This window comes from Schistocerca cancellata, chromosome 7 (genome assembly GCF_023864275.1).
Source record: "Schistocerca cancellata isolate TAMUIC-IGC-003103 chromosome 7, iqSchCanc2.1, whole genome shotgun sequence".
Classification (NCBI taxonomy): Eukaryota; Metazoa; Arthropoda; class Insecta; order Orthoptera; family Acrididae; genus Schistocerca; species Schistocerca cancellata.
The window spans coordinates 284,677,025-284,696,702 of NC_064632.1; the positions used below are offsets into that span (position 1 = coordinate 284,677,025).

The window sequence follows — 19,678 nt, forward strand, 5'->3', positions numbered from 1 at the left end:
AAAATAAATGCCTGTTATGGGTGAAAAAGTATAGTAACCCAAGAGAAAGAAAATAAAAAGGAATAAAACTTAAGGAAGCCAGGTTCGAATTTAATATCCCTTAATGTTGGAGTCACTATGGATATATGAATTTAGCTACGAACATAGAAGAATTATTTGCATTTTAACAGACACAAAAAACAGAGAAGTCATCTCTAAGACACTGACTAATGAGGACCACCCTAACGATGTTTCAGAGCAGCTACACAGAGTTCTTCCCAAGAATTAAGTATTTAAACATTTAACAGTGATATAGTAGTTAACATACAGATGTTTTCAATTTTCCACACTGAAAAATGCACAGAAAATTTCATTGCACTGAACAAAGGATCATTTCAAACCCTCCATCTCATTATGCTATCGCAGGAGATTTTGAACTGCACTACATTCACATGCCACAGACAGTTAATTTCCTTGAAGAAATGCATGCAGTTCAAATAAGAACTAGTATGTAATCACATTTAGCATTTTTAAAAAGGTATTTTTGAATGAACTGTGAATCTCAAATGACCAAAATGTTTGTGAAGATGACATACATGGAGATTTATAGCTCAGTTGCTTTATTAAGCTTAACGCATCAAGTAACGGTGTACAGTGCAAATTTGATTTAACAAACCATGCCCTAACAGTCTGACAAAACATGTACTCAAAAAATATACATGAAAATCACATTATGAATCCAGTCTTGTGTAACACCATACATGTCATGTTGTGCCTAAGACTGCAGTGTTCTTTGTGGCATTTAAAAATAACCTGCACAGAAAAAGATAAGATTCTGCTGTAACAATATTAGACACTTACACCAGATACATACAGAAATGCTATACATAACAAAGTGTTGCATCTATATCACCAAGAAAGGTTGTGCATACATTGGAGTTTTTCAAAATGAGACATTAACGTAAAGACCAAGTAACATATGGCTGTTGATGTAGCTATTAGCGTATCTTTGCACAGAAGATGAGCACAACAAATGTTTATCTGTCATTCATGAGGCACAAAAATACAATTTATATTGCAGCTGTCATGTTCTGTCTAATAATAATTTCAAAAATCTTGTATTTGTAATGTCCCACCTCAGTAGGTTAATATACAAAACCTGAAAATATATTGGAGTCTTATGTTGAGAAGACAGACTTTTCATCAATGGTGTCCCTGCCACTCCCTGGAGGCAAGTTTGGTGGGGAGTTTCCAATGACAAAATGAGTTTCTTTCATCAGATCCTTATTTTTGAGCAGCCTCCTGGAGTCAGAAGTAAAGAAACAAATGTCATAATATGGGAATCAAGTAGAGAATAAATATTTTCCATATCTGATTAGATTAAATTAAACAATGAATAAAATTAAACAATGAATAAAATAACTTGACTGACAAATAACGGAAACTGTTTTAAAAAGTTTCATGTTCATAAACACATTAGGCCCTATAACTAATTTTTAATGAAAAATTTCACTCACCAGCCATGTTCATCAATCACTGTGTGCACTTTTGGGGTGGGAAAGCCACTAAAGGGAGATGCCACTTGTAAATTGTAAGCACCCATATTCTCAAATACCAGCCAGTCACCAATGCTCAGCTCTGGCAGCAAAATTAAGTTTACTACTTTATCTATGTCTTCACAAGTTGGACCCCAGATAGAACTGGGGTATACTGCATGCTTTGTTCCCTTTAAAAGAAGTATTAAATTAAATTAAGAGCAGTTTAATGCACATTGTTAAATAACAAGTCATAGTATGTCTGCTTTCAAAGTCAATAATAATACATCTGAAGATATTTAAAAAACAAACTTATATGTAGAAAACTGTATTCTGACAATACTGTCCTTTAACATTAATGGTTTGATTGTATGACAGCTGCATTTATTGAATTAGACTGAAATCCAACTTTGTGATTTGTTAGAAACAAAGGAAGTTTGTCAATGATGATGATGCATGCAGTATTCCATAAAGCAGAACTACAAGAAAATACAGTCATCTCACCAGATTACAACACTGTGTGAAAAATTATACAAATATGCTATTTTAAAAGACAATATTTAAGAAAGGCTGTTGCTTTTCTATTTTAAAATACCATGTTTGAGTAATAGCTCCCTCTCCAATCGAAACCAACTTTTCAAAGTAGTGACCACGCAAGCAGGGAGGCTTGCATGTTTGCATGAAGCTGTGGGCTATGCCGGCTGTAGCACAGCTACTGGCAGGGTCTCCCATGCTGGAGAGGTGTCAGCAGATGAATCATACATAGTGCATCCCAGAACACCCAATCTCTCCCATATCCATTCCCACAGACCTTCCCCAGGTACCCATTCAAAAGTGTAATGCAATCCATGCTGAGGGGTGCATGTCACATGGGAAGATGTGTCATGAATGGAACCTCAGGGATACTGGTAATCCTCCATTAGCCTTGCACCTTGTGGGTCCCCATAGTGTGGACTTAATATATCCCCAATTCACATGGGGCCAAAATGGAAAACACAGAACAAAATCAAACAAAAACTGAGAGCTTGATGAGACCTAAAACACCCAAGCATCGGGACTGGAACTCATGGAAGTTCTTCCACAACAGGATTGGGCACTAGACCAGTTCGAGAAGTGGAAATCGTCACTGAGAAATTGGACAGGGTCAAGATCAAAGCCCTTGTTGCGACTCAGAGAAGAAAACTTCTCAGAGAACAAAAGGGAAAGGAAGGAAATGACTGGCTTCCGAAACATAAATGGAGTGGATTAAGGGTCTCAAACCTAAAACCTCCAAAAAAAGACTGTCTCAGAGTGAAGGGATTAAACAGACTCCTTCTACTTCCAAGACAGGGAACAAGGATTGAGTCTAATACTCCCATTTCTCCAAGCAAATGAATTTAGAAAAGTAAAGGCAAGAAATAGGAAAATAGACCTATAGTGCTGCACTCTCAGTTTTCAGGATGGCGGTTACAAAACAGGGCTAACCGCTCATCAACATCACCTCACATCAGGTGAAACTTGTTCAGATGGTTCTCTTTGAGAGGGTCAAAGGGAGGGGGAGGGTTGCACATTCAGGTCACAAGACAAGAGTGCTAATTTTTTTTTTTTTTTTTTTTTTTTATTTTTTTTTTTTTTGGGGGGGGGGGGCCAAGAACAGTGAATTGGCTTAAGGAGATGTTGACCAAAATATCATCGTGAGAGGGGGTGAAGCTGCTGGTCAAGACAGCTCCTGAACTCTTAAAGACCACTAAGATATTAGTTTTGGTACCGAAACTTCTTAAGGATACTTACACAAAGACTATGTTCATGAAAGTATGGGTGCAGGACCAGAAGGTCTCAATAGAGGACTAGAGTGTAACTAACCAAAAGGTTATACTGGATGGCCTAATCCTTGAGGTAAAAGTCAGTGAAGAATACCTGAGGGCCATGAAAGAACAGGACCTGAAACTTTGCTTAGGGCTCTCATAGGTTCCCAGCAGGATAATCAAAGACATTAGGAATGGTCATGGCTGCAAGTTGGTGGCTACAAGTGTTGCAGATGGACCTGCAGTGCAGCAAGGAGGCCACTGCTGTCCTGAGTTGCCTTCTGGGAGGACAGGTGGTGGACATTACACTTATCTAGTAAAAGTTGATTTAGGCTAGAAATCTAAAGAACTACAGAACATGCATTTATGTCAACAATGTAATTTCATTCATGCTGATGGTGGACATTTGCATCAGGGACTTAGTGACTATAAGGCTGCTGCAAAAGGAAGGTATCAAGAGGAAAATTGTACTGGCCTTGGCTTATATTCCTTATGAAGACGGTTTTCCTCCTTCCCAGGACATGAGGAGACTGGTAGACAGCTGTTCACAGCTTGACCTGGAGATCCAGAACAGGGGTAGCAAACCTTCCTTCAGGAATAGAAGAAGACATGAAGCAACTGACATAACTTTTGGAATCATCTTAATAGATAGTTATATCAAACAGCATCCTCTGGTGGTGGAACCATCCTTATCTGACTAGGTGTATATCAAGTTCTTGGTTGAAATAGGTCCTAAACAGACCATGACCAACGGAAATCATAGGAAAACAGACTGGGACTTATATAAAAAAGACTAACACTCAACCTATCTGAAGTCAGAACTACAATACAGTATCTAATAGCTGTTGAAAAGTGTGTGTGAATGTTTAGTGCTTATGGACACTCAGCAGCAGGGTTATCAGCACCCTTACATGCATTAAAAGAAACAAATGTGGAAAAAAATTTTAAAATGTGATCATAAGACAACGGGAAAGAATAAAAGATGCAATAAAGGAGACTAAAACATAAGTAAAACAAGAAGGGAGCAAAAAGGAAGGCACAGGAAAATGTCAATGGCTGATCACTTACATAAAATGTGGACAAGCCAGTCACCCTGCAAACATATTAAAACCGCCTCTCTAAAATCTTGATAAAAAAATTTGACAGTTCAAAAAACTTTAATACTCTAACCATATTCATCTGATCATCACCTAAAATATATTGCAGATCAGTCAGAAAATCAGCCAAGGCCCACCAGTCAGAAAATAAAATGCAGTCCAATAAAAGATGTCACACAATGATCTATACACCTCAAGTGCCACATACTGGATGGTCCTCTTGCCAGATCAAGAAGCCATGCATCATATGGCTGTGGCCTATGCAAAGTCAAGTGAAGAAAACCTCATCCTGTGTACGTGGATGGAAGGAAATACACCATAGCTGTAGTGTGGGCTTTACTACACGGAGCTTATAATCAGTCACTTCTAGACACTCGTACTCCCACCGATGCAAGAATCTTGAGCTCAACAACAAGGTGATGGCATGCAGAGGGATACCACAATGAAATACCTGAGGATCAAGACATGCCTCCTTGGCTGCTAGATCTGCCCTTTTGTTCCCTGCCCTAGTACATAGCATAAAAACACCTCCTTCCCCAGTCATTGCAGTTGGAGCAGGGCATCCTGGACAGTCTGGACTACATTACCTGCTGGGTACAAAAGTTTCAGCACATGGAGCGTACTTAGAGAATGTGAACAGACAATAAATTTAGCATTGGAAGATCATATCATCTGCTCCAGTTTTTGTGATGGTACCTTTTCCGTGAAATGTTTGTAAGATGATAGTTGACTTTTTGTGTTGGCTTCAGTTGTCTAGTGAAAGTATGATTCCAGAATGCAGTTTCATCAGCTGCAGAAATGACCTAGTTCAATGTGTTTGCCTCATTTTTTGTGCTTCAAATACCATTTCTTTGAATGTGGTTCCTTCTTGATGTTTATATAAAAAAAAGTAGTAACATAATTCATTTTTCCTGTTAACTAGCAAATTATTATAACGGCAACCTGCACATTGTTCCACTCTCACACACACTGAGAGTTCACTGCCGACTGACTACAGTCAAAGACAACTCCAGCGTCAAAGACATTTCACACAACACACACGCTTCCACTTGTAACCAGTCTCTTTGATATTCTTCGTCACATCTACTAATATTAATCAATTAGCATAAGATAAGAAAAATTACAATTCACAAAAAAATATTCTGACAAAAATATAAGAAAACATTTACAACCTCGATCATTAGATTTGGTATCGACAAATCCGGTAGAAAATAACACATCTCCCAAATCCATTACACAGTGCACGCAATATCGCATATAATTCTGCATCAAATACAGTAATGGCTTAAGGCAGTGGGACCTAGAGGCCATGATCCAAGAAAATAACAGAGCAACCAACACTGTTCCTCGGTTTTGATTCATTAGTAAAAACAACTACATAATTTTGGTGCTCGGATAAAATGTCAGAAAATATCGCATTAAAAACAGAAGCAGGAGTGTAATATCTCCTCTACTGCACTAAATCTAAAATTATGCTGGACCTCAGCAGTAACCAGGGTAGCAGATGGTTGTTGTTGTCGTTGTTGTTGTTGTTGTTGTGGTCTTCGGTCCAGAGACTGGTTTGATGCAGCTCTCCACGCTACTCTGTCCTGTGCAAGCTTCATCATCTCCCAGTACCTATTGCAACCTACATCCTTCTGAATCTGCCTAGTGTATTCATCTCTTGGTCTCCCTCTACGATTTTTACCCTCCAAGCTGCCCTCCAATACTAAAGTGGTGACCCCTTGATGCCTCAGAACATGTCCTACCAACCGATCCCTTCTTCTAGTCAAGTTGTGCCACAAACTCCTCTTCTCCCCAATTCCATTCAATACCTCCTTATTAGTTATGTGATCTACCCATCTAATCTTCAGCATTCTTCTGTAGCACCACATTCTCTTCTTATCCAATCTATTTATCGTCCAGGTTTCACTTCCATACAAGGCCACACTCCATACAAATACTTTTAGAAATGACTTCCTGACACTTAAATCTATACTCGATGTTAACAAATTTCTCTTCTTCAGAAACGCTTTCTTTGCCATTGCCAGTCTACATTCTATGTCCTCTCTACTTTGACCATCATCAGTTATTTTTCTTCCCAAATAGCAAAACTCATTTACTATTTTAAGCATCTCATTTTCTAATCTAATACCCTCAGCATCACCCAATTTAATTCAACTACATTCCATTATCCTCATTTTGCATTTGTTGATGTTCATCGTATATCCTCCTTTCAAGACACTGTCCATTCCGTTCAGCTGCTCTTCCAGATCCTTTGCTGTCTCTGACAGAATTACAATGTCAACAGTGAACTTCAAAGTTTTTATTTCTTCTCCATGGATTTTAATTCCTAATCCATATTTTTTCTTTTGTTTCCTTTACTGCTTGCTCAATACACAGATTGAATAACTTCGGGGAGAGGCTAAAACCCTGTCTCCCTCCCTTCCCAACCACTGCTTCACTTTCATGCCCCTCGACTCTTATAACTGCCATTTGGTTTCTGTACAAATTGTAAATAGCCATTCGCTCCATGTATTTTACCCCTGCCACCTTCAGAATTTGAAAGAGAGTATTCCAGTCAACACTGTCAAAAGTTTTCTCGGAGTCTACAAATGCTAGAAACATACGTTTGCATTTCCTTCATCTATTTTCTAAGATAAGTTGTGGGGTCATTATTGCCTCATGTGTTCCAACTTTTCTATGGAATCCAAACTGATCTTCCCCGAGGTTGGCTTCTACCAGTTTTTCCATTCATCTGTAAAGAATTCGTGTTAGTATTTTGCAGCCATGGCTTATTAAACTGAGAGTTCGGTAATTTTCACATCTGTCAACACATGCTTTCTTTGGGATTGGAATTATTATATTCTTCTTGTAGTCTGAGGGTATTTTGCCAGTCTCATACATCTTGCTCTCCCGATGGCAGAGTTCAGTCAGGGCTGGCTCTCCCAAGGCTATCAGAAGTTCTAATGAAATGTTGTCTACCCCGTGGCTGTGTTTCGGCTTAGGTATTTCAGTGCTCTATCAAACTCTTCATGCAGTATCATATCTCACATTTCAACTTCATCTACATCCTCTTCCATTTTCATAATATTGTCCTCAAGTCCATCACCCTTGTGCAGACCCTCTATATACTCCTCCCACCTTTCTGATTTCTCTTCTATACTTAGAACTGGGTTTCCATCTGAGCTCTTGATATTAATGCAAGTGGTTCTCTTTTCTCCAAAGCTCTCTTTAATTTTTCTGTAGGCAGTATCTATCTTAACCCTAGTGATATACGCCTCTACATCCTTACATTTGTCCTTTAGTCATCCCTGCTTAGCCATTTTGCACTTCCTGTCGATCTCATTTTTGAGACATTTGTATTCCTTTTTGTCTGCTTCATTTACTGCATTTTGATATTTTCTCCTTTCATCAATTAAATTCAATATATCTTCAGTTACCCAAGCATTTATAATAGCCCTCGTCTTTTTACCTACTTGATCCTCTGCTGCCTTCACTATTTCATCCCTCAAAGCTACCCAGTCTTCTTCTATTGCATTTCTTTCCCCCATTCCTCTCAATCATTCCCTAATGCTCTCCCTGAAACTGTCTACAATCTCTGGTTCTGTCAGTTTATCCAGATCCCATCTCCTTAAATTCCCACCTTTTAGCAGTTTCTTCAGTTTTAGTCTACAGTTCATAACCAATAGATTGTGGTCAGAGTCCACATCTGCCCCTGGAAATGTCTTACAATTTAAAACCTGGTTCATAAATCTCTGTCTTATATATTCTATCTGAAACCTTCGAGTATCTCCAGGCCTCTTCCATGTATACAAACTTCTTTTATGATTCTTGAACCAAGTGTTAGCTATCATTAAGTTATGCTCTGTGCAAAATTCTATCAGGCGGCTTCCTCTTTCATTTCTTACCCTCATTCCATATTCACTTACTACATTTCCTTCTCTTCCTTTTCCTACTACCAAATTCCAGTCACCCATGACAATTAAATTTTCATCGCCCTTCACTATCTGGATAATTTCTTTTACCTCATCATACATTTCATCAATCTCTTCGTCATCTGTAGAGCTAGTTGGAATATAAACTTGTACTGCTGTGGTAGGCATGGGCCTCATGTCTATCTTGGCCACAATAATGGGTTCACAATGCTGTTTGTAGTAGCTTACCCACACTCCTATTTTTTATTCATTATTATACCTACTCCTGCATTACCCCTATTCGATTTTGTATTTATAGCCCTGTATTCACCTGACCAGAAGTTTTGTTCCTCCTGCCACCAAACTTCACTAATTTCCACTATATGTAACTTTAGTCTATCCGTTTCCCTTTTTAAATTTTGTAACCTTCCTGCCTGATTAAGGGATCTGACATTCCACACTCCGATCCATAGAACGGCAGTTTTCTTTCTGCTGATAACGATATCCTCCTGAATAGTCCCCACCTAGAGATCCAAATGAGGGACTATTTTACCTCCAGAATATTTTACCCAAGAGGACACCATCATCATTTACCATACAGTAAAGCTGCATGCCCTGAGGAAAAATTACAGCTGTAGTTTCCCCTTGCTTTCAGCCGTTCGCAGTACCAGCACAGAGAGGCTGTTTTGGTTAGTGTCACAAGGCCAGATCAGTCAATCATCCAGACTGTTGCCCCTGCAACTACTGAAAAGGCTGCTGCCCTCTTCAGGAACCACACGTTTGTCTGGCCTCTCAACAGATACCCCTCCATTGTGGTTGCATCTACAGTACGGTTATCTGTATCACTGAGGCACGCAAGCCTCTCCACCAACAGCAAGATCCATGGTTCATGAGGGGGGAGCAGATGGTTAGCAGATGGTTAAAACCATGGATTTGAGGTTGTAGTCACTCCACAACAAGTGCCTCCAGTACATGCTACATGAGAATCCCAAACAGCATTGTCACTCATAGACAGCTGGAGAAAAGTTATTCCAGAGGCAGATGAGCTACAGTATGGTATGAAATTGAAGTCAGCACTCCAAGGAGATTACATGCTTGACACATCATGAGCAGCTGCTGCTGGATGGTGAGTGGAACTTCCCCAGTCTCAGCACAGAGAATGGGTATGGGACTGGTCCTGTATGCACCTGTGGCCAGCCAAATCACCTCAGGGTGAAAGTGTTAATGATCTTCAAATAAGAAGTGCTCATCAATCCACATACTGTGCACCCACAGTCCAGCTGAGAACACATGAAACTCCTATAAAACTGGAGCAGACATGCCCTGTCCCCTTCTAAGACCTGTGAATAAGACACTTTAAGATATTTAGTGCCTTCAGGGTTCTGGCTTTCAGATCTCTCAGGTGTGGCAACAACGACAATTATGAAACAAAAATGAGACTCAGAAATCTCATTGAGTCTCTAAAATGTAGAATGGTGTCCCTCACAGTAAATACTGGTAAATTAAAAACACACTGAGAACAATTAAAATAAATACACACATACTTATCTGCAGGAAACTGAAAACCTGTCTTTACAGCACACTCTAACCTCTGCACTGTAAGTTGCAACTGACAGCTTGCTGTTACAACACTGGAGGAGGAACACAAAACAGCAAAATCGTCACAAAGAAGTAGCACTGTACAGGACTCCATACTGTTTATGGCTATGACAAAGAGGGTAACACTTAAAACCCTGTCCTGACTGGCATGGTACTCCTGCTCAAATCAATCGCGAGTCACCAAGTCAGGTCCTAAAAAGCTGCTGAGGCAGGAAAGACTGTATGAAGTTGGGGAGATGGTCATGAAAGCCACTTTGATGCATAATACATAGTCTCCAAATGGTATCATATGCATTACTGACATTGAAGAATATGGCAACACACTGATATTTCAATAGGAAAGCCTACTGAATCGCTGTCTCTAGTAAAGTAAAAATTGTTGACAGTGGACCAAAATCGTTGGAATCCATACCAAGAGTGGCTAAAGACTTACCTGGCCTCTAACAACCTGACCAGATGATGGTTAACCATTTGCTCCAGGGTCTTTCCTACACAACTCGAAGACGGTACTCTGATAATTACTGGGACATGTGTTGCCTTTTCCAGTTTTGAGAAGATGTACCAAAATTGCCTCTCTTCATGAGATTGGAATGTTACTTGTATGCCGTATGAGATTAAAGCATTCAAGGAGGATTTCTTTTGACGCTCCAGGAAAATGTCTAAGAATGGTGTACTAGATCTGGTAGTGACTGGGTGCAGCATAACAAGTCTGAGACAGGGGCCAGGGCTCATTTCAGCTCCCACATGGAGAAATGGTAGTTGTACCTGTAAGTCTTGGAACTGTTGGATCTAAATTCCAATTCTCCTCTCTCTACAGTTGCACGGTAGTGACAAAATGCTGGATTCTGGCTTGCACATTTCTCTGCCAGCACCTGAGCGATGTCTCCGGAAGTTGTTTGGTGACACCCCTGTGCCAGCACTGTTGCTGTTGGTTAATGATTGCATTTACCAGGTTACTGATTGCGTTTTCCTGATGGCTTCCCGTACTTTCACAGAACAAGTGGAATGGCTAATGGAGACTAGAGACCTGTTCTTGCTCTCCTTAATCATGCATTGGGCTTTGGCTTTAGCATCTCAGAAGATTAGGGGACTGTATTAGATTAGATTAGATTAGATTAGTTTTTTGTTCCATAGACCCGTGCTGAGGAGATCCTCGTGGATATGGAACATGTCAATATTTTTTTTAAAGCTCAAATAACAATACTAATAGTACGAATATATACAATACATCATTTGTTTCTATAAAAAATTCATCAATGGAGTAGAAGGAGTTGGCCACTAGTAAGTCTTTCAGGCTCCTTTTAAACTGATCTTTATTTGTAACTAAATTTTTTTATGTTTGCTGGCAAATTATTGAAGATGAGTGTTCCTGGGTAGTGGATCCCTTTTTGAACTAAAGTAAGTGCTTTTAAGTCCTTGTGCAGATCATTTTTGTTCCTGGTACTGTATGTATGAACTGAGCTGTTTGTTGGAAAAAGAGATATATTATTTAACACAAATTTCATTAAGAAGTAAATATACAGAGGCAGTAATTAGTATACCCAGTTCTTTGAAGAGGTTTCTACAGGACATCCGTGAATTTACTCCACAAATAATACATATTACATGCTTTTGGACTCTGAAAACTTTTGTTTGACTTGAAGAGTTACCCCAAAATATTATACCATATGACATTATGGAATGAAAGTTGGCAAAGTATGAAAGCTTTTTCGTTTTTATGTCACCTATGTCAGCTAACAGTCAAATGGCAAATACAGATTTGTTAAGGCGTTTCTGCAGTTCTGTGGTGTGCTCCTCCAAACTGAATTTATTATCAAGTTGTAATCCCAGGAATTTAAGACTGTTAACCTCTTCTATCTGCTCTTCTTCATACTTTACGCATATGCTGGGTGGAAACCTCTTACAGGTTCTGAATTGCATATAGTGAGTCTTTTCAAAGTTTAATGTCATTGAGTTAGCTTTAAACCGTTTATTAATATCCATGAAAATATCATTAGCTGATCTTCCTAGAACTACACTTGACATACTATTTATTGCAAAATACTTGTGTCATCTGCAAACAAAACGAATTCTGCTTCTGACAGTGTAACTGATGAGAGATCATTAATGTACACAAGAAAAAGCAGTGGCCCTAAGATGGATCCTGGTGGGACACCACATGTAATTTCTTCCCATTCTGATTACTTAATTCACTAGTCCCTTGCACTGACACCCTTTGTTTCCTGTTAGCAAGGTATGACATGAACCGTTTTGCAGCACTGCCCGTGATACCATAGAATTCTAATTTGTTTAAAAGGATGTTGTGGTTCACACAATCAAATGCCTTTGACAAATCACAGAAAATACAAGCTGCTTGTAATTTGTTATTTAATGAATTAAGTACATTTCCACTGTAGGTGTAAATAGCCTTCTTGATATCAGAACCCTTCAGAAATCCAAACTGTGTTCTTGATAATATATTACTTGTAGTCAGATGGTTGAGAAGCTGCTTTACTTTTTCTAAAATTTTTGAGAATGCTGGCAAAAGTGAAATCGGTCTGTAGTTTGATGGTCTCTCTATCCCCTTTCTTGAATAGAGGCTTAACATCTGCATATTTTAGCCAGTCAGGAAATGTCCCAGTTATAATTGACAGGCTACACAAGTAACTTAAAATTGTACTAAACTCACAAGAACATGCTTTAATTAACTTTGTTGATATTTCATCGTAACAACTAAACTGCTTTGTTTTTAAAGATTTTATTATGGAAGTTATTTCTTTTGGTGAAGTGAGTGACATATTCATGTACCTGAAGCTATTTGTAAAGGCTAGTTTCAGATATTCAAGGGCATTATTTACTGATCCTCACAATCCCATTCTATCAGTAACGGATATAAAGTACTTGTTAAATAGGTTTGCCACACTATGCCCATCGGTTACTAATGTGTCTTCTACCCTTAATGCTATTTGCTCCTGTTTCTTTTTGGTTCTACCAGTCTCCTCTTTCACTATATCCCATACTGTTTTTATTTTGTTCCCTGACATTGCTATCTTCTTCTCGTAGTGGATTTGTTTAGACGTCTGAATTACTTTTTATAATATTTTACATTATTCCTTGTATTTAGCTAAATCATCAGCATTGGAGCTATTCTTGGTTGACAGATACATTTTCCTTTTTGTCATACAGGAAATATTTATTCCTTGTGTAATCCATGGTTTTATTATAGACTTCTGTTTAACTGGAGTAACTTTTAGAGGAAAACAGTTTTCAAACATGGTACTGACATTGTTCATGAATGTGTTACATTTTTCATTCATGTCATGAGCACTATAAACATCTTTCCAGTTCATATCTTTGAGCAGTTTTCTAAAACACTCAATTTTTGATTGATTGACTACTCTCCTATACTCAGATTTAGCAGTCTTCATAATCTGCTTAGAATTTACATCTAAAACAAGGAGCTGCATGCCATGATCTGATAGTCCATTTATTACAGGTTTTATGATATGATTTTGTTCCTTTGATTTGTCTAAAAAATTTTATCAGTGGCTGTCCTTGAGGATTTAGTGATCCTAGTTGGAAAGTTTACAGTGTGAGTTAGATTGAAAGACAACATTACTAACTGCAGTAAATGTTTAGTGGAAGATTGCATTAGAAAATCTGTATTAAAGTCATCAGCAATCAAAATTTCTTTGTTTCTTCCTGTTAAATAACCCAAAAGAGCTCCTAGATGATTTTTCAATAGATTATAATTTCCTGCAGGTGCTCGGTAAATAGTTACTATTATATAGGATCTGTTATGGAACTCTACTTCTGTCGTACATGCTTCTAGATGCTGCTCTAAACAGAATTTATTAATGTCAATGTTCATGAATTTATGGCAGTTTTTAATAAATGTGGCAACTCCTCCTCAATCAATATCTACTCTTCAGAAGTAGGAAGCTAGCTTAAATCCTGAAATGTCTAACATATCTATACCAGTGGTCACTTGATGTTCAGAGAGGCAGATTATGTCAATTTGGTTAGATGAATTCATTTAATCCATACAAATGAGTAGTTCATTAACTTTATTTCTGAGTCCTGGAATGTTCTGGTGTATTAAAGATAACTGATACTGCATACTAATGGGATTATTACTGCTTTGGCAAATATGAACTGGCAGTTTCTGATTCCTTTCTGTTAAACATTGTTGAAATGGAGGCTGTATGCTAAAATCTGACCCCAGTTCATCTGTTTTCTCAAACTGAGTGTGTCTGCCAATCTCTCTTAAAACTCATTTTCTTTCCTCCTTCCCTATCCTAAAAAAGGCATCCCTCTGACACCTGTGACCACTGGTATTTTACCACTTGTGACAGTGTCCCCGCTTAAGTTTTCTGCAATCAACCCAGACAGTTTTCCCTTCCCTTTCCTATTGAGGTGAAGGCCATGCCTAGTGTAGTCCCACCTATTGATAGCATCCACAGGAATCAAACCGATATAGGACCCTATATCTGTCCTAAGCAGCCACTCCAACTCCAAGTTCACCCTCCTGGCGGAAGAGTTCAAATCGGGCCGATCATGGCATCTCAACACAGACACAAATCCCACACTCATATGCTTCGTTGCTGATGCTATCTTCACCAGGTCACTCTCTATGGAATATTCAGAGTCTCTGTCAATGTTATGCTGTAGAGCAGCTTTTAAATCATCATCCACCCATTCCTGGATGCAGCTGCAATGCTCAAACACAACTAGCTGGCTAAACAGCATCTAGTTAGCCTTGATGACTTTCCGTATTGGTGGCTTCCCTTCAGGTAGCGCTCCATCTGGTATGTGAAATCGAAGTGGGAAATGGTTAATGGAATGGAGGTCATCTATGACCTCCCACTGAAAAGAGTCTGCAAAGTCTGGAAAACAGAAAGAGAGGTTGGTGGCTCAGAATGAATCAGTTACAGTACAGAAATGTGTGTGAGTACCTGTGTTGGGGATGCACAGCTCATGGGAGGTCATGAGGCTCTCCAAAACCTGACTGTGAGGAATAGTAGAGGCCGAACCCCACAAAATATGATGGGCATTGAAGCCTCCAGTAGGAGAAATGGTCACGGGAGTTGTTCCAAAAGATCTATGAGCGCCTCAGAGTCGATCACATCTTGTGGAGGGAGGTACAGTGAGCAAATAATGATCCTCTGACACCCATGAATTTCAACAACAACTGCTTGCTGGTCAGCAGCCAGGGGGAGAGCAGAGGAGTGATGCATGTTATTGACAAACACAGCAACATCTCCCTTAAATCTGTCCCCAGTCAGGTGATCCTTGCAACGAAGGCTACAGTCACGAAGCACAGGGGTGTCAGTGGCTTTGAAATGTGTTTCTTGTAAACACAGACACAGAATGCGTTCCTGCCCTAGTGGTTTCACTTCCTCCACATGTGTCCTGAACCCATTAATTTTCCATTGTAATATGGGTGCCACCTATTACTGGGGTCGCACTTTCACCCTACCTTTACACCAGGGAGGGAATCCAGTAATAGGTGGGGGCTCAGTCAGACATCAAGCTCCATTGGTTCTACCAAAGAGTCAAGAGAGATGTCAGATGATAAGATGTAGACTCATCGGACCATTTACTTCCCGACTCCATCAGTGGTTGTTTTTTGGCCCTTGATTTTTTGCCCTGGCTAGGCTCCAGAGCCAAAACCACAGCAGTGGTAGTGGCACTGCTGGACAGTGGACTGGACTGAACCTATGAAGAAGCAGGGAGCTCCATAATGTGAGAGATAACAGACTTGTCTTATGTTTTGGGAGAAAAAGTAGGCTTTGAAAGAACTGCAGTGGCACAAGTGCACTGGCAAATGCAGGTGCTAGTGCTGACACTAGCAACCTCCATATGGGTAGCAGCTTCGGTTTCCTGAACTGATTGTTTGAGAACAAACATAATGGAGGTAGCAAACTTTAGGGGCTGCATGGCTTTATAGATCTTTCTGATGTCTCCATTTGAGATACATTTAGTTCTTTTAATTTCTGGTACCTTCCTATCTTCAAGAAAGAAACTGCAGTCCCTACTTCAGACAGGGCGATGACCAACACCTTCATGACTGACCTTACCACATTTGCCACATGTGGCTATTCCCTTACAACCTGAGGTGGTGTGCCCAAAGTGCTGGCATGTAAAACAGCCATCGGGTTAGGAAAATAAGGCCACACACTGTGGCAGAGGAAACCAGCCTTAATGTGCTCTGAAGTTTTGTACTGCCAAAAGACAGTATAAAAAAGTCTGATTTCAAGAGATCACCATCCACGCATTACATTATGTTCTGTAAATCAGTGATGCTTCCTGGGACCTCTCAGCTTTCACTCAACCAGATCCCTGCAAGTCACAACACCTTTGCCATAGTTTAAGATGTTGTGAAGTTCATTTTCTATTGCATACTCCAGGGGTCACTGACCATTATGGGTATTATTCACTTGTTGGGAATTGGATGTTTCTACCGACAGTGTCCCATTTCAAAAGCACTTGGCAGATTTTAAGCTTCCAGTGATTCTCTCTAAACCTTTTTGTAAGGAAAAATGTGAAACTTTCTCAAAGCTCCCTTCTTTCCATTGAATTACAAGAAACAATTTCTGGCCACCAGCAAACATTCTGTTACTCAATACTTATAGAGTCTGTGTAAAGCCTAAGTCTGGAGGAGTGGCTACATGAGCACCCTTGCTTCATTGGGTGTTGGTACCTACTAGCAGCCCACCATTTCTGCTAGGAGGAGGAAGAAAATATTTTGAAGGATCTATGCTGGCCCTGCAAGTATCTATGGAAATAAAAGTCAATCTAGACAGTGGCCCACATGCCTAGCTAAGCCTTATACAGGTACAATTGAAGTTCGGCAGGTTTCCCAGAGGTTGTCCACTAACAACTATTCCACCTCAACAGCCATGCATCTCATCAGCACACAGCACCCTTAAGATTGAGGACTTTTTACAGAGGTTTTAGCATCCTCGTGATCTGGGAGGTCAAGCCAAGATCCCCATTCCATGTGACACATGACATTCCGCAACCACACTGAACAATGGTCACTGAAGCAGGCCCAGAGCTGATGGTGACAAAGGACTGGCAGTGCTTACCACTCCCCAGCTCAGGAACCCTGGGGTCACCAAGTCCATTCTCAGCAGAGGAATGCTGAACCCCTGAGGGAGCTATTGAGGAAATGGTAGATGAAGTGACATCTGTCATTATGATTTCATACTTAGAAAACTGTCCTACCACCAAGAAGTACACCAACTGGAATGTACCTTGGTGGGATAAGAACCTGGAACTGCAAAGGAGGCAGGCAAGAAGACTGTTTAATGCTGCAAGAAGGAAAAGACAATGGGCAAAACATCAGGAGGCCCTTGGAAAGTACAACATTACGACTCAACAAGCAAAACTATCATCCCGGAAGGTATTCTGTGAGAATGTGGAAGGTACATTAATGTGGTAACGTGCACCAAACTTCACAAATTCCTCACTAGAATACCAAATAACTCAAGAAGCACTCTAAGAGAAGAGGGTGATTCAATCCCTGGGAGGTACCAATTTGCAGGAAACCAACAAGAGAACTGCCAATCTGCCAGAGAATGTGTTGATTACAAAAAAATACAGTAGACATTGGGAATATTTTAACCATTAAAGTCACTAGGACCACAGGGAATCTTTCTGGCTGTACTGCAAAAAGCAGGAGAGAGATTAATTAGATTCCTCCGCAGACTATTTAGAGTCAGCATACCAGTGGGAGTCTTTTCTATTGTTTGGAATGGAGTGTGGGTTACTTTCATTCTGGATACAGGTAGAAGTAATCATACCAGAGCAAAGGATATGAGATTGATGAGCCTGGCTTCCTTCCTCTTAAGGACTATAGAAAGACTTGTTAACATGCGAGTTGGGGAAAGTAGGTTAATTCAAGTTCCTCACCATATAAACAACATGCATATCAACTAGGGAAATCATGCGACACACCACTCCATTAACAGATGAGATGGTGACAAAACACTCCACTATCAGAAAATTGCTTTGTCTTCCTAGACATAATAAGGGCTTTTGGCACTATGACCTCCAAATCCATGATTAGAGGTGTAGAAGAACATGTCATTAAGAACACCATATGTAGATGGATTAAGACCTTGCTGAGTAAACAGAAGGTAGAAGCCATCAAATTGAATGATAAAATGGTGGTCAATACCACCAGAGGGTGTCTGCAAGGAGGGTTCTGTCCTCACTACTTTGGAACATAGCGATGAACAAACTCTTCAAAGACTTAAATACTAGTGGTTACTTTTGCCAAGGATACATGGCTGACATAGTCATAACAGCACTTGGCAAACTAGAGACTAAACCAACAAAGTTTTCCACTGGAAGGGAGGAGAGGGTACTCAGTGGCAGCTAGCTGAAAACAGTACTCAGAGCATATGTTGGAGATGTCTGAAGTTCCACAACAAGGGCTCCATCCAGGATCTGATTGAAGGGCTAGGATTAGCCAGACATGAGTTGGCACAGAGCATCAGCAGAGTACTGCTGAGGAGTGGATGTGCAAGGAGGTGTACGTTTGGATCTATTTCTGCACATGTGACTCTACGGAAAGAAGTAGATCCTTAGTGAGGAGGACCCCTCATGGAGCTTGACCCACTGTCTATCAGTTGCAATGTGATGCTCACCAGCGGCCACAGTAATGAGAGACCAAGCCAAGGAGGTATGCTTGTATGCAGTGCCTAACCATCCACCTGGTTGCCTGCCCATCAGGCATACTGCTAATATATGACATACCTCCTCTGCAAGAAAAGGAGAGAGATGGTAGCCAGCCTCAAAGTCAGGATCAACCTCCATGGTGTCAGCAGGTCCTCTCGGCATGTGTTGGTCCAGGGCATGCTGGCCTATTTCCATTGGGGTTGACCATGGAGTAGGCACTGTTCAGTTGCCATATACTTTTCAATATGTAGGTGGTGATTGGGTGACACCTTCTGGCTTTGCAGTTGATGACACAGGAATAAATAAAGTGGCTGAGCTCACATCGGAATCCAACAGTACATGCCTGTGGCAGACTTTGTGCAGATGTTTGCGGCAGTACAAACCATCTGAAAATTGTACTTCCACCACTGCTCAGCTCAATAGTCGTTTAACTACCTGTAGAGTCCAACAGTGATCATGTTGGGGAAATCTCAGGACTCAGATGTTACCATGAAGGGAAAAATGGTGCCAGTGACCCCATGAAGGAGGTTTTGTCAGCTGTCAGGCATGCAGAAGAGAGAGGTGTGACTGCTGTGGCCACCCATGAATTCGTTCAGCTCAAATGGTGCCCTCCTGCAAGAATGCCTGATAATAAGCCAAGAAGTTGTAGAATTTTGGAACACATATTGTGTTTGAGTATAATGACTTTTCTGGAGACTAGAAATCTACTCTGTAGGAATCAGCATGGGTTTCGAAAAAGATGGTCATGTGAAACCCAGCTCGTGCTATTCGTCCACGAGACTCAGAGGGCCATAGACACGGGTTCACAGGTAGATGCTGTGTTTCTTGACTTCCGCAAAGCGTTCGATACAGTTCCCCACAGTCATTTAATGAACAAAGTAAGAGCATATGGACTATCAGACCAATTGTGTGATTGGATTGAGGAGTTCCTAGATAACAGGACGCAGCATGTCATTCTCAATGGAGAGAAGTCTTCCGAAGTAAGAGTGATTTCAGGTGTGCCGCAGGAGAGTGTCATAGGACCGTTGCTATTCACAATATACATAAATGACCTGGTGGATGACATCGGAAGTTCACTGAGGCTTTTTGCAGATGATGCTGTGGTGTATCGAGAGGTTGTA

The 19,678-nt window shown here is 40.3% G+C and overlaps 1 protein-coding gene across 1 annotated transcript in view; it reads right to left on the reverse strand.

Annotated features, from left to right (window-relative positions):
- Positions 1 to 1,157: 1,157 nt before the first annotated feature.
- LOC126092735 (ornithine decarboxylase-like) overlaps positions 1,158 to 19,678 on the reverse strand; it is a 116,785-nt gene continuing 98,264 nt past the window's right edge. The window contains exons 8-9 of the mRNA XM_049908461.1: positions 1,497 to 1,689; positions 1,158 to 1,281 (exon numbers count right to left, since the gene is read on the reverse strand). Coding sequence (XP_049764418.1) covers positions 1,158 to 1,281; positions 1,497 to 1,689 — 317 coding nt within the window. The remainder of the gene's footprint in view (positions 1,282 to 1,496; positions 1,690 to 19,678) is intronic.